This window comes from Salmo salar, chromosome ssa16 (genome assembly GCF_905237065.1).
Source record: "Salmo salar chromosome ssa16, Ssal_v3.1, whole genome shotgun sequence".
Taxonomy (NCBI): Eukaryota; Metazoa; Chordata; class Actinopteri; order Salmoniformes; family Salmonidae; genus Salmo; species Salmo salar.
Window position 1 is genome coordinate 75,472,187 of NC_059457.1, and position 16,003 is coordinate 75,488,189.

The 16,003-nt window shown below is 46.9% G+C and overlaps 2 protein-coding genes across 6 annotated transcripts in view; one reads left to right on the forward strand and one right to left on the reverse strand.

Annotated features, from left to right (window-relative positions):
- The window catches only part of LOC106574727 (chloride intracellular channel protein 4), a 15,049-nt gene extending 9,950 nt beyond the window's left edge, over positions 1-5,099 (forward strand). For all 5 annotated transcript variants that reach the window (XM_045697850.1, XM_014150742.2, XM_014150744.2 and 2 more), the window contains 5 exons: positions 1,424-1,533; positions 1,710-1,835; positions 1,932-2,038; positions 2,204-2,385; positions 4,131-5,099. In XM_045697850.1, coding sequence (XP_045553806.1) covers positions 1,478-1,533; positions 1,710-1,835; positions 1,932-2,038; positions 2,204-2,385; positions 4,131-4,292 — 633 coding nt within the window. In that variant the 5' untranslated portion in view covers positions 1,424-1,477 and the 3' untranslated portion in view covers positions 4,293-5,099. The remainder of the gene's footprint in view (positions 1-1,423; positions 1,534-1,709; positions 1,836-1,931; positions 2,039-2,203; positions 2,386-4,130) is intronic.
- A 99-nt stretch (positions 5,100-5,198) lies between these two features.
- Positions 5,199-8,739, reverse strand: LOC123727876 (uncharacterized). Its single transcript, XM_045697852.1, has 4 exons — positions 8,227-8,739; positions 6,782-7,113; positions 6,132-6,294; positions 5,199-6,009 (listed from the first exon to the last, which is right to left on the reverse strand). Exons 1-4 carry the CDS (start codon positions 8,324-8,326, stop codon positions 5,978-5,980), a joined length of 627 nt encoding a protein of 208 aa, XP_045553808.1. The 5' UTR covers positions 8,327-8,739; the 3' UTR covers positions 5,199-5,977.
- Between the last annotated feature and the right edge of the window lie 7,264 nt (positions 8,740-16,003).

The following is a 16,003-nucleotide window of genomic DNA, read 5'->3' on the forward strand; positions in this document are numbered from 1 at the left end:
TTGTTGTTGCTGGTGTTGGTGCTGTTGTTCTTGCTGGTGTTGGTGGTGCTGTTGTTGTTGCTGGTGTTGGTGCTGTTGTTGTTGCTGGTGGTGGTGGTGCTGTTGTTGTTGCTGGTGTTGGTGCTGTTGTCGTTGCTGGTGGTGGTGGTGCTGTTGTTGTTGGTGGTGTTGGTGCTGTTGTTGTTGCTGGTGGTGGTGGTGCTGTTGTTGTTGCTGCTGCTGGTGCTGCTGCAGGTGCTGCTGGTGGTGGTACTGTTGTTGCTGTTGCTGGTGCTGGTGGTAGTACTGTTGTTGCTGGTGCTGGTGGTGGTACTGTTGTTGTTGCTGCTGGTGGTGGTACTGTTGTTGTTGCTGCTGGTGGTGGTACTGTTGTTGTTGCTGCTGGTGGTGCTGTTGTTGTTGCCACTGGTGGTGGTATTGTTGTTGTTGCTTTTGTTGCTGTTGGTGGTGCTGTTGTTGCTGCTGGTGGTACTGTTGTTGTTGCCACTGGTGGTGGTATTGTTGTTGTTGCTTTTGTTGCTGTTGGTGGTGCTGTTGTTGCTGCTGGTGGTACTGTTGTTGTTGCCACTGGTGGTGGTATTGTTGTTGTTGCTGTTGTTGCTGTTGGTGGTGCTGTTGTTGCTGCTGGTGGTACTGTTGTTGTTGCCGCTGGTGGTGGTATTGTTGTTGTTGCTGTTGTTGCTGTTGGTGGTGCTGTTGTTGCTGCTGGTGGTACTGTTGTTGTTGCCACTGGTGGTGGTATTGTTGTTGTTGCTGTTGTTGCTGCTGGTGGTGCTGTTGTTGCTGCTAGTGGTTCTGTTGTTGCTGGTGGTGGTGGTGCTGTTGTTGCTGCTGCTGCTGGTGGTACTGTTGTTGCTGCTGCTGGTGGTGGTACTGTTGTTGTTGCTGCTGGTGGTGGTACTGTTGTTGCTGGTGCTGGTGGTGGTACTGTTGTTGTTGCTGCTGGTGGTACTGTTGTTGCTGCTGCTGCTGGTGGTACTGTTGTTGCTGGTGCTGGTGGTGGTACTGTTGTTGTTGCTGCTGGTGGTGCTGTTGTTGCTGCTGCTGCTGGTGGTGCTGCTGGTGGTCCTGTTGTTGCTGCTGCTGGCACCAGCAGCAGCAACAACAGGACCACCAGCAGCACCATCAGCAGCAACAACAACAGCACCACCACCATCAGCACCACCAGCAGCAGCAGCAGCAGCAGCAACAACAGCACCACTGCTGCTGGTGGTGCTAGTGTTGTTGATGATCTCTCAGGTTTGTTGAGGACCTCTAGTGGCAAGAGATCGTCAGGGCCGATTCACCGTGTTGTAGTAGTGTGTTTTACCACACAGGGAATAATGACCAGGGCATTTGTGATTGGGGCCTGTTGTATGTACTGTATGTATTTCAACTGTATGTGTATGAGTTGGACTGAACCTTTTGTGTGTCTCCTACTTAGGCTGGCAGTGATGGTGAGAGCATCGGGAACTGTCCGTTCTCCCAGCGCCTCTTCATGATCCTGTGGCTGAAGGGAGTTATCTTCAACGTCACCACAGTCGACCTCAAAAGGTATGGATCATCCCATTGGCCGATACATCTATCAATCAATCAATTGTGTTCTATATCAAGATCAACTGGATTTGACATACTTTCTAAAGACATTCAGCCATTAATGCTGGATGATGTTTATGTGGCTACCCTGACACAGGAGCCCTGTAAGAATCTTGTAATAATGTGTTACCCAGGAAACCGGCGGACCTGCAGGACCTGGCCCCGGGGACCAACCCTCCGTTTGTCACTTTTAACGGGGAGGTGAAGGTCGACGTCAACAAGATAGAAGAGTTCCTTGAGGAAAAACTCACGCCACCACGGTACACACCCACCACTTCCTGTCTATTGCCTGTCAATCAAACGACCACTTCCTGGATTCAACTGACCAATCCTGATGTCTGATATATCTTTCTCAGGTACCCCAAGTTGGCGACTAAACACCCAGAGTCAAACACTGCAGGTATAGATGTGTTCTCCAAGTTCTCTGCCTACATCAAGAACCCCCGCAAAGATACCAACGACGGTAAGGCTTGTGTTTGTGTGTGTGTTTGTGTGTGTGTAAGTTTGTGTGTACTGCGTGTGTGTACTGTGTGTTTGCGTGTTTACACTGTAGCCTGTGTGTCTCTGACTGTGATTACAATGTCTGTGTGTGTGCATCTCTGTCTGTCTGTGTTCACTCACTGTATAGGCCTGGAGAAGGCCCTGTTGAAGTCTCTGAGGCGGCTGGATGAATTTCTGAGGGCCCCCCTGCCGGAGGAGATCGATGCCAACAGCACAGAAGACCCTCAGGAGTCCACACGCTGCTTCCTGGATGGACCTGACCTCACACTGGCAGACTGCAACCTGCTGCCCAAACTACACATTATAAAGGTACTGCTGCCCAGACTACACATTATAAAGGTACTGCTACCCAGGCTACACATTATAAAGGTACTGCTGCCCAGACTACACGTTATAAAGGTACTGCTGCCCAGACTACACATTATAAAGGTACTGCTGCCCAGACTACACATTATAAAGGTACTGCTGCCCAGACTACACATTATAAAGGCACTGCTGCCCAGACTACACGTTATAAAGGCACTGCTGCCCAGACTACACATTATAAAGGTACTGCTGCCCAGACTACACATTATAAAGGTACTGCTGCCCAGACTACACATTATAAAGGTACTGCTGCCCAGACTACACATTATAAAGGTACTGCTGCCCAGACTACACGTTATAAAGGTACTGCTGCCCAGACTACACATTATAAAGGTACTGCTGCCCAGACTACACGTTATAAAGGTACTGCTGCCCAGACTACACGTTATAAAGGTACTGCTGCCCAGACTACACATTATAAAGGTACTGCTGCCCAGACTACACATTATAAAGGTACTGCTGCCCAGACTACACATTATAAAGGTACTGCTGCCCAGACTACACATTATAAAGGTACTGCTGCCCAGACTACACATTATAAAGGTACTGCTGCCCAGACTACACGTTATAAAGGTACTGCTGCCCAGACTACACGTTATAAAGGTACTGCTGCCCAGACTATACATTATAAAGGTACTGCTGCCCAGACTATACATTATAAAGGTACTGCTGCCCAGACTACACGTTATAAAGGTACTGCTACCAACACTACCACCCTGCTGCCCAGACTACACATTATAAAGGTACTGCTGCCCAGACTACACATTATAAAGGTACTGCTGCCCAGACTACACATTATAAAGGTACTGCTGCCCAGACTACACATTATAAAGGTACTGCTGCCCAGACTACACGTTATAAAGGTACTGCAGCCCAGACTACACATTATAAAGGTACTGCTGCCCAGACTACACATTATAAAGGTACTGCTGCCCAGACTACACATTATAAAGGTACTAGTACCAATACTACTAGCCTGCTGCCCAAACTACACATTATAAGGTACTGCTGCCCAGACTACACATTATAAAGGTACTAGTACCAATACTACTAGCCTGCTGCCCAGACTACACATTATAAAGGTACTGCTGCCCAAACTACACATTATAAGGTACTGCTGCCCAGACTACACATTATAAAGGTACTGCTGCCCAAACTACACATTATAAAGGTACTGCTGCCCAGACTACACATTATAAAGGTACTGCTGCCCAGACTACACGTTATAAAGGTACTGCTGCCCAGACTACACATTATAAAGGTACTGCTGCCCAAACTACACATTATAAAGGTACTAGTACCAATACTACCCACCCGGCTGCCCAGACTACACATTATAAAGGTACGGCTGCCCAGACTACACATTATAAAGGTACTACTACCAATAATACCCACCTTGCTGCCCAGACTACACATTATAAAGGTACGGCTGCCCAGACTACACATTATAAAGGTACTACTACCAATAATACCCACCTTGCTGCCCAGACTACACATAATAAAGGAACTACTTTAATGACTTATATCCTCTAAATTCTCATCAACAACTGACTTCTGACTGACTTCTATCACTGACTTCTATCACTGATCCATATGAGCTGTGATTTATTTCTCTCAAAGGGATTCCCATGTTTAGGCTACTTCCTGGTCTGTTTCATGACATCACCTGTGTCTCGGTCCTATCCCAGGTGGTGGCCAGGAAGTACCGTGGCTTTGAGATCCCGGCGGAGATGGCGGGGGTGTGGCGCTATCTGAACCACGCCTACAAGAGGGAAGAGTTTACTAACACCTGTCCTGTTGAGCGCGAAATCGAATTTGCCTACATAGATGTGGCCAAACGAATCAAATAGCGAGAGGGGGAGGAGGGAGAGACTGAGAAGGCCCAATCCCAAATTGTGTGTGTGTGTGCGTGTGTGTGTGTGTCTTTGTGCACTCACAGGTTGGGTTGCACGGCACTCATATGTAGTGTCATGGCTGCTGTGAATGTAAGACCACTAGACAGAGAGGTCTGCATCCATTTCACATCCAGTCCTTGCGGTGCACTATAATATAGGTATATGGTTTCATTGAAGACACAGACACTGTTAGAAATCTAGAGCACGAACTCTAACAGAGTATAGTACTATCTACTAATACTGCAACATTGTAAAACTGTCCTAAAGCAGCCATAAGCATTCATTAGAGTGTTATAACCTCTGTGTCTTAGAGGAATAGCAGAGCACAGGTAGACACGCCATACTTATATGAATGTGCAACACTTTGGCCTTGACCACAGTATTAACCTATATCTAAAAATGAACATACATATACTTTATAAATTCACTTTTCTTTAGTTTCTCCCCCGTCTTATTTTGGCTATCTATGGGTGAATAATAATCAATAGTAAAAAGCTTTTTGATGTCAAGGTCTGACTTTTCTATTTGTACATTTTGTATAAGCAAATCTGCTTTAATACCATTTATATCGAATTCTATTGATCATAACATCACCTGTTCGGGCCTTCCTGAACATGCAGGTTGAATCGGAAGCCATTTTGATTGTGGCGGAAGTGTGTACTGTATCTCTCCATGCACCAAACAAATACTGACACAACCCTGTGTACTCGCCTTATAATCCTCACCAGAGGAGACTTTATTAAACTGATTTCAGAACAGTGATTTGTCTTTGATATTTTTGTTACCTTGCTTTGTGTATCTTTTGATGTATGCCAACTTCTGACAGACTTTTGAATATGGGGTGAACTTTCCCTTTAAACCTCAACCCAGTCACCCACAGTCACCAAGGCAACGGTACAACTGACTCTACTGTGGAACCCGAAACTTAAAAGCCCTAATATCAACAAGCGTAGTTTACAGTGCCACCATGGGTTACCATGGGGACATCCTCTCCAGGAATTCTAGTTTTGCAAGAAGTGTGTAAATCTCTTATGTAAATCTCTACCACCAATGTAAGCAGTCCAGTAACATTACTTTAAACAACCAATGTGTACATAACCTTTAAGACAATAGTCTCTGAGCTTTGCGATGATGCCACGAACCCTTTCAAATGATCCTATGAGCCCCTCAAAAAACAGCAATACATCTGCCCTCAACCTCATGTTTAGCAGCCAACTGCACACAGTTTCAGTCATTTTGGTCATTTTGGACATATTGGTCATTCCATAATGAACAACAGAGAGCGAGAGAGAGAGAGTGAGGGATCTGTAGAAAAATAAACCTGTCTTTATTGTCGTATAGTTTTATCGTGCTTGGGTCATCTTTATTAGAGATCACACACAGCGTTTTCTCTTCTATAAACGGTTAACAGACTTTTGTGCGCATAGGCACAAGTACACACGTCGATGATGGGGCAACCTGATTGGTCAGTACTGTTATTCATGAGCCAATGAAAAGGTCAGTGGTGGCGCCGGGCCTCCGATGCCTCGCCGCATTGGTTGCCTAGTGCCCGGGTGTAGGGTGGGGGTAGGATGGGGTGAATGTTGGTTTGGAGGGTACCATGGATGTTTATAGGGGTGTTTGTTAGGGTCTGTGGAGGATCAGTTTTGGGAGCAGTACTTCCAGAAACACACTGTTGGAGAGAAAGAGAACGAGATAGGAAGTTGAGCATTATCTTCAAATATTAGCAAACATGACAAAACAGGAAACTAGTGACAAAGACTTCCTAATTGACTTTTGTCCCCTTGCTGTCACCTCTCTTGTTGCTGGGCTTCTTGGGTTGCTGTGGGAGGGACTTCTTGAAGTTTCGGCCACTCAGGCTGTCTATGCCGTCAGTGCTGGCCCGGGATGCAGTAACGCTACCTCCAACATCCACAGGAGGCACTGTGGTGGTTTTCACTCTATCTGCCTCAGCTACCTTCAGTACAGTAATAGAAGAAGTCACACTTTAGTTCCAAGCAGGCAGGAGGATCCTTTCAAATGATGTATCACAGGTACAGTATTTAACATTTTATAAAGGAGAAGTTCAGGTTTACAACTTAATGTAAGATGGTTCCGCACCCTGAAAGTAGTCTACGGGCGAAGACAAACTGTATTCCATGGTTAAGTTTTCTTTAAACAGCCACTACAAACATCAGGTAGCTTTAGCCAATCGCTAGCTAACAATCAATGTAGGTGACAGGGGCAAAAGTGCAATGTAAAAGAAATATAAATGGCCAAATCACATTTAAATTAACATTAAACAAAATATTGAGTTGATTTGTCCGTAGAATTGAGAAAAATTGCATAGTTGCCCCTATCACTCCCATTGATTTATTACTTTTTAAAACACATCCGGGTGTGAAAGTAACTATTCTATCCCAAGGCAGGTAGGAATATAATAAACACAAACAGCATTGATTTACCGCTTTCTTCTTTCCTGAATTTCTGCCATTTGCTGACCCTCTGGGCATCATGGTCATCCGTGTGCTCAGGGTGCTGTTGATCGTCCTGCTGAGTTCCTCCAGCGCTGACAGCATCTTCAGGATCTGGGCTCGTCTATCTGGGCTGCTCATCACCGGATCCATCTTCAATCGTCTATCCAGACTGCTGGTGGGTGTGGACGTCTTTTCTGGACCAACAGGGATGCTGGTCATCAGTAGGGTCTTCAGTAGTTTAGAAGCGTTGACCGTTGACGGTTCCGTTCTCTCTTGCACAATTGAGTCGCCTGTAGCTGGACCTGTCAGCTTTATGTCTCCTGAAAGACAACATTACAGACACACATGAACATTCTGTGGTCTCAGAGTCATATTCAACACCTGGCAGAATGCCATCCTCATTCTATAATGCCTCTCATAATGATTCAGGATGATGACACATTTCGCTTTCTCCTCTGTGTGCTCCATGGTGGTTCAGGCCAGGGTTGCTATTCGTAGAAAGTGTCCTACAAATAAAATGTGATTGATTGATTCCACCAAACCCCAGCAGCTCAGAGACAGACCAAGTCTCAGCTCAGAGACAGACCAAGTCTCATCTCAGAGACAGACCAAGTCTCAGCTCAGAGACAGACCAAGTCTCAGCTCAGAGACAGACCAAGTCTCAGCTCAGAGACAGACCAAGTCTCAGCTCAGAGACAGACCAAGTCTCAGCTCAGAGACAGACCAAGTCTCAGCTCAGAGACAGACCAAGTCTCAGCTCAGAGACAGACCAAGTCTCAGCTCAGAGACAGACCAAGTCTCAGCTCAGAGACAGTCTGTTGTGTAATGTAGACATAGTTCCCAGCCTTTCTCAGCTTTCTGTCTGTCCACGGTCTTCAGAGGGTCACTGTGTCAACTGAGCCGTATTGTTATGTGGCCACCAAAAGACCCTCTGAACGTCACAGCGGTCCCATAGCGACGCCATGGAATCCTCCAGTACCAATGTCAGCTAGTGTCGAAGTGGAGAGTGGACACGAGCGGCTTTGAGTGTGTGTATGCTTGCTTGCATTTGTTTGTGTGTGTGTGTGTACATAGGACAAACCCAAAGGATAATTCAGCATTGTGTGGGCGAGGACAGTATTCTAGGAAAAGAGGAGTGTGAGCAACAAATTCTTCATCTATACTCCCTGAATACTTTCATTCAGCCATCTTCGTCCTTAACCGTGATCTCTCCATCCTTCTCTTCCTTCACCTTCTCCATCCCATCCCTTCACTCTCCCTTCAGCCACTCATTCTCAGCATTCCTTCCTACTCTCTCCGTTCCCTTCTATTCTTTCTCTCCATCATATTTTCCCTCCATATTCCCTTTATACCTCTACTCTCACCCATCTTCTATCCTCCCTCAATCCCTTAAGTCTCCATCCCATCCCATCCCTCCATCCCTCTCTCCTTACCTCTGTCAGTCAGCAGGGTGGGGGCTGTGTCCACTCCAGCCCACAGAGTCACCAGCACCGTCAGGACTCCCACCAACAGGACCACAGATACTTTCTGCATGACTGCACCTTCTTACCGGAACTTCTGACCGTTTCTGAACCAATTCTGACCACAGCTTCTGGGCTTCAACCACAAGTACCGGTCTGGTTCTAAAGCTCAGGTCTTCGGGTACCAACAAGGTCTCGTTTTAGTCTCAAAGAGCTGAGTTAGCTCTGTCGTCTCCTCGTCTTCTTTAGCTGCGCGTTGAGAGAACCTGTCTCCTGGGGGTCAGTGTTCAGCCAATCGTTTGGGTGTCTGTTAGTCTTCTTGTGCAAAGTCTGTTTCTTAATTTCTGTCTCTGAATTCGCTAACTTGTTTGACGTGCACACACTTGTTGTTCAGCACCGATGCGCCTCTGTGAAGAAGGCTTGTCGAGAGTGTGTGTGTGCAGAAGTGCGTGTGCGAATTTCGCTCTTGTCGCTTCTAACGTAGACCTGTCCCATCCTCTCTTTATAAACCCAACGGTTCCTTCATGACGGGCCAAACCAACACCTCGCCGTTGCCCAATGAGGGGGCTGCTAATTTCTTGTGATCCCGCCCGCTCCTTCTTAGCGGCGTGATGACATTTGGCGTGTTTGGCGTCAGGCTCGCCATTGTGTGTGTGTGTGTGTGTGTGTGTGTGTGTGTGTGTGTGTGTGTGTGTGTGTGTGTGTGTGTGTGTGTGTGTGTGTGTCAGCGCATCGCTGTATAAGCAGTGATAAGATTCTTCTTAATGTGTTTGCTCAGGGGCCCACAGAGAAAGACCCTCTGACGCAGGAGGGCCAAAAGCCTGTCTCCAACACAAAGTTGGCCCAGACCATGCACACACACACACACACAATGAAAACATTGCAGACACAGAAACACACACACTCTGATAATAATAGACATGAATTGATAACGTCACACACTCACTCAAAAATACTACACACTATTTGTTTGCAAAAGGCAGAGGTTAGCTTGAATCCGGCCAGCAGACTGACCCCCACGCACAAATAAACACATATACCAACAGTCACTCACACACAGCATCACCAAACACACCCACACACAATCATCAAATGCAGACAGACAGTGTTGTGTGACACACGTCAAAGGGAGATGCAGTCAAAGAGAGTCATGTTCAGTCTATAAAAGAGGGGGTTTTTCTGCCTGTCACTAAGCTTAATCACACAGGAAGATGACGGTGTACTGGACGCATTGATTGTCCTTCGCTGTGATGTCAGAAAGACGTTTTGAAATGAGGAGAGGAGAGGAGGAGTTGAAAGAGGAGAGGAGGAGGGAGAGGAGGAGTTGAGAGAGGAGAGGAGAAAGGGAGAGAGGAGAGGAGGAGGGAGAGGAGGAGTTGAGAGAGGAGAGGAGAAAGGGAGAGAGGAGAGGAGGAGTTGAAAGAGGAGAGGAGGAGGGAGAGAGGAGAGGAGGAGGGAGAGGAGGAGTTGAGAGAGGAGAGGAGGAGGGAGAGGAGGAGTTGAGAGAGGAGAGGAGGAGGGAGAGAGGAGAGGAGGAGGGAGAGGAGGAGTTGAGAGAGGAGAGGAGGAGTTGAGAGAGGAGAGGAGGAGAGGAGGAGGGAGAGGAGGAGTTGAGGGAGAGAGGAGAGGAGGAGGGAGAGGAGGGAGAGGAGGAGTTGAGGGAGGAGGGAGAGAGGAGAGGAGGAATGGAGAGGAGGAGTTGAGAAAGGGAGAGAGGAGAGGAGGAGTTGAAAGACATGGGCAATAGAATACTGAATATTGTCGAGATGACACTGGTGACAGAGCTGAGGAGTTTACAGCGCATTCGGAACGTATTCAGACCCCTTGACCTTTTACACATTTTTATAAGTTACAGCCTTGTTCTAAAATTGATTCAATTGTTTTATTTCCCTCAATCTACACACAATACCCCATAATGAGAAAGCAAAAACAGTTTTTTTTACATTTTTAGCAGTATTCAGACCCTTTACTCACCTTTGGCAGCGATTACAGCCTCAAGTCTTCTTGGGTATGACGCTACAAGCTTGGCACAACTCTATTTGGGGAGTTTCTCCCATTCTTCTCTGCTGATCCTCTCAAGCTCTGTCAGGTTGGATGGGGAGCGTCGCTGCACAGCTATTTTCAGGTCTCTCCAGAGATGTTAGATCAGGTTCAAGTCCGGGTTCTGGCTGGGCCACTCAAGGACAATCAGAGACTTGTTCCGAAGCCACTCTTGCATTGTCTTGGCTGTGTGCTTAGGGTTGTTGTCCTGTTGGAATGTGAACCTTCGCCCCAGTCTGAGGTCCTGAGCACTTTGGAGCTCAGGATCTACTCTGTATTTGCTCCGTTCATCTCTCCCTCGATCCTGACAAGTCTCCCAGTCCCTGCCGCTGAAACACATCCCCACAGCATGATGCTGCCACCACCATGCTTCACCGTAGGGATGGTGCCAGGTTTCCTCCAGACGTGACACTTGGCATTCAGGCCAAACAGTTCAATCCTTGTTTCATCAGACCAGAGAATCTTGTTTCTCATGGTCTGAGAGTCTTTAGGTGCCTTTTGGTAAACTCAAAGCGGGATGTCATGTGCCTTTTACTGAGGAGTGGCTTCCGTCTGGCCACTCTACCATAAAGGCCTGATTTGTGGAGTATTGCAGAGATGGTTGTTCTTCTGGAAGGTTCTCACATCTCCACAGAGGAACTTTGGAGCTTTTTAAGAGTGAACATCGTGTTCTTGGTTGCTCTTCTCCCCTGATTGCTCAGTTTGGCCAGGCGGCCAGCTCTAGGAAGAGTCTCGGTGGTTCCAAACTTCTTCCATGTAAGAATGATGGAGGCCACTGTGTTCTTGGGGACCTTCAATGCTGCAGACATTTGTTGGTACCCTTCCCCAGATCTGTGCTTCGACCTCATGGCTTGGTTTTTGCTCTGACATGCACTGTCAACTGTGGGACCTTATATAGACAGGTGTGTGTCTTTCCAAATCATGTCCAATCAATTTAATTTACCACATGTTGACTCCAATGAAGTTGTAGAAACATCTCCAGGATGATCAATGGAAACAGGATGTACCTGAGCTTTTATCTAAAATTTTGAAAAACCTGTTTTTGCCATTTGTCATTATGGGGTATTGACAGTCGTGAAGAGGGCACAACAAAACCAATTCCCCCTCTGGAGACTGAAAAGATTTGGCATGGGTCCTCAGATCCTCAAAAGGTTTTACAGTGGCACCATCGAGTAGATCCTGACGGGTTGCATCACCACCTGGTATGGAAACTGCTCAGCCTCCGACCACAAGGCACTACAGAGGGTAGTGCGTACGGCCCAGTACATCACTGGGGCCAAGCTTCCTGCCATCCAGGACCTCTACACCAGGTGTCAGAGGAAGGCCCTAAAAAATGTCAAAGACTCCAGCCACCCTAGTCATAGACTGTTCTCTCTGCTATCGCATGGCAAGAGCGCCAAGTCTAGGTTCAAGAGGCTTCTAAACATCTTCTACCCCCAAGCCATAAGACTCCTGAACAGCTAATCAAATGGCTACCTAGACTATTTGCATTGCCCCCCCTTCTACGCTGCTGCTACTCTCTGTTATTATCTCTGCATAGTCACTTTAATAACTCTACCTACATGTACATATTACCTCAAATACCTCAACACCCCGCACATTGACTCTGTACCGGTACCCCCTGTATATAGCCTCCACATTGACTCTGTACCGGTACCCCCTGTATATAGCCTCCACATTGACTCTGTACCGGTACCCCCTGTATATAGCCTCCACATTGACTCTGTACCGGTACCCCCTGTATATAGCCTCCACATTGACTCTGTACCGGTACCCCCTGTATATAGCCTCCACATTGACTCTGTACCGGTACCCCCTGTATATAGCCTCCACATTGACTCTGTACCGGTACCCCCTGTATATAGCCTCCACATTGACTCTGTACCGGTACCCCCTGTATATAGCCTCCACATTGACTCTGTACCGGTACCCCCTGTATATAGCCTCCACATTGACTCTGTACCGGTACCCCCTGTATATAGCCTCCACATTGACTCTGTACCGGTACCCCCTGTATATAGCCTCCACATTGACTCTGTACCGGTACCCCCTGTATATAGCCTCCACATTGACTCTGTACCGGTACCCCCTGTATATAGCCTCCACATTGACTCTGTACCGGTACCCCCTGTATATAGCCTCCACATTGACTCTGTACCGGTACCCCCTGTATATAGCCTCCACATTGACTCTGTACCGGTACCCCCTGTATATAGCCTCCACATTGACTCTGTACCGGTACCCCCTGTATATAGCCTCCACATTGACTCTGTACCGGTACCCCCTGTTTATAGCCTCCACATTGACTCTGTACCGGTACCCCCTGTATATAGCCTCCGCATTGACTCTGTACCTGTACCCCCCTGTATATAGCCTCCACATTGACTCTGTACCGGTACCCCCTGTATATAGCCTCCACATTGACTCTGTACCGGTACCCCCTGTATATAGCCTCCACATTGACTCTGTACCGGTACCCCCTGTATATAGCCTCCACATTGACTCTGTACCGGTACCCCCTGTATATAGCCCCGCTATTGTTATTTACTGCTGCTCTTTAATGATTTGTTATTCTTATCTCTTACCTTTTTTTGATGTATGTTCTTAAAACTGCATTGTTGGTTAAGGGCTTGTAAGTAAGCATTTCACTCTAAGTTCTACACCTGTTGTATTCAGCGCATGTGACAAATATGATTTGATTTTGATATTGTATGTCAATTTTTTATAATGTTTTTATTTATTTCACCTTTATTTAACCAGGTAGATGACCAGTGAGCTGAGATAAGGGGGGACTTTACCTAGCAGGGTCTTGTAGATGACCTTGAGCCAGTGGGTTTGGTGACGAGTATGAAGCGAGGGCCAGTCAACGAGAGCGTACAGGTCGCAGTGGTGGGTAGTATATGGGGCTTTGGTGACAAAACGGATGGCACTGTGATAGACTGCATCCAGTTTGTTGAGTAGGGTATTGGAGGCTATTTTGTAAATGACATCGCCGAAGTCGAGGATTGGTAGGATAGTCAGTTTTACGAGGGTATGTTTGGCAGCATGAGTGAAGGATGCTTTGTTGCGAAATAGGAAGCCATTTCTAGATTTAACTTTGGATTGGAGATGGTTAATGTGAGTCTGGAAGGAGAGCTTACAGTCTAACCAGACACCTAGGTATTTGTAGTTGTCCACGTATTCTATTGATGAAGAAGATTTATTTAATCCATTTTAGAATAAGACTGTAACGTAACAAAATGTGGAAAAAGTAAATGGGTCTGAATACTTTCCGAATGCACTGTGTGTGTGTGTGTGTGTGTGTGTGTGTGTGTGTGTGTGTGTGTGTGTGTGTGTGTGTGTGTGTGTGTGTGTGTGTGTGTGTGTGTGTGTGTGTGTGTGTGTGATTTGTGGTTTAGACTTGTTGCTGGGAGGAGAACATTCAAACTGAGAGCATCAAGCTATTCACTACCCTCTGTCTGAACGGAGTCTCTCGACCGAGACTGGGGTGTGTGTGTGTGTGTGTGTGTGTGTGGGACGGTGTGTTCCTTTCCTATCCATTCATCATTCCTGATGGTCCTAAAAATCCAGACTGTCTGTCTCTCTTTGTCTGTGTGTCTCTCTCTCTCTCTCTCTTTCTATCTCTGTCTGTCTGTCTTCGTCGCTTTCTGTCCCTCTCTGGCTCAGCCTCTGTATTTGTCAGTCTGGGTCAGAGCCTCTGCTAAAGGAATCAAATGTCAAATCTAATCTGTCTCTGGTTGGTCGTCAGAGGCAGTTCTAATTACTAATGACTAATCTACCATGTATAATCCGTTAGCTCAACATTTCCCCACCTCTCTCTCTCACTCTGACGCCTATTTCACCAGAAGACCAACGATTCTTTAAATGCTGATGATATTCAATGGCAAATTGTTCTTTAGCCATTATGCACTTACCATTTCATTATATTTCAATTACCATATGAATCAGAGGCACAACTTTCACTGGGGATGGGGTGACATGTCCCCCCTACATTCAGAAATGTCATTTTTGTCCCCCACAGTTTTTCATTTGGAATGAGATACAAACAAGGCAACAGTGTGCTTTAGGACCATGTGGGCGCTTCCGAGCGGTCGGGTAGGCTGTTTGGAGTGTTTATCCGACGGGATACAAAATATGTATACATATATACTAAAGTTGTGCCCCTGATATGAATATTGTGCTGTAAGGTAAAGCTTAACAAGGGACTTTATAGTGGGATCTCTCTCTCTCTGCTGTTACACCCTGTGGCCACTGAGAGGCAGTGTTGCTCCTCCACAGGACAACAGCAGGTGCTTCCACTGTACATTTTTTTTACATTTTAGTCATTTAGCAGACGCTCTTATCCAGAGCGACTTACAAATTGGTGCATTCACCTATAATATCCAGTGGAACAACCACTTTACAATAGTGCATCTAAATCTTTTAAGGGGGGGGGTTAGAAGGATTACCTTATCCTATCCCAGGTATTCCTTGAAGAGGTGGGGTTTCAGGTGTCTCCGGAAGGTGGTGATTGACTCCGCTGTCCTGGCGTCGTGAGGGAGCTTGTTCCACCATTGGGGTGCCAGAGCAGCGAACAGTTTTGACTGGGCTGAGCGGGAACTGTGCTTCCTCAGAGGTAGGGAGGCGAGCAGGCCAGAGGTGGATGAACGGAGTGCCCTTGTTTGGGTGTAGGGCCTGATCAGAGCCTGAAGGTACGGAGGTGCAGTTCCCCTCACAGCTCCGTAGGCAAGCACCATGGTCTTGTAGCGGATGCGAGCTTCGACTGGAAGCCAGTGGAGAGAGCGGAGGAGCGGGGTGACGTGAAAGAACTTGGGAAGGTTGAACACCAGACGGGCTGCGGCGTTCTGGATGAGTTGTAGGGGTTTAATGGCACAGGCAGGGAGCCCAGCCAACAGCGAGTTGCAGTAAGGGGCTCCATCTCCAGTCCTGGAGAGCAACTGGCTGTAGGGTTGTGTTAGCTTCCGAAGGTAATGCCTAGGGCTTTAGCTCAGCAGGCTTATAAAAAAAGAAAGATACAGATTCATACTCTGTTTTAAGCTCCCAAATAGGGACATTTGGTTTCAAGGTGAGCATAGCTGACAACATTTCCGCCATTCCTTTTGCTCACTTTCTTTGTCAAGCTTCACTTTTAGGCGGTGCAGAGATCTGTGTACAGCCTCTCTTTCTGCATTAGTGTTGAATATAACATGTTCTAAAGTGATATGAGAGGAATGATTCCAACAGGAAAATGGAGAAATAGTGAAACTGGGGAAAACGAGGGGATGAAGTAAATGACTGAGAGGAAGAAGAGAGGACCTGAGGGAACGAGGTGAGAGAGGAACTAGGGAGTGATAAAGGAGTGTAAGGGAAAAGACAGGATGGACAGATGAGGAGGGGGAGGTAAGGAAGGTCAGGGCTAAGAAGGAGATGAGAGAGAAAGAAAAGAGCGATTTGTTTTCAGTGAAACGTGAGCGTTCTCCCCCACTTAGCAGCGCCGCAGCCCTACAGCGGAATCTATTACCATGTGTCAGGATGAAACCAGAGACTGAGAAACACAATAAGGGCAAGACCTGAATGTTTGTGTGTGTGTGTGTGTGTGTGTGTGTGTGTGTGTGTACACACGTGTGCTGTGTGTGTGTTGGCTATGAGCTATGATTGAATGGACATTACTCTATGATCGTGTGTGTGTGACTGCTTGATTTTGTATGTGTGTGTGTGTGTGTGTGTGTGT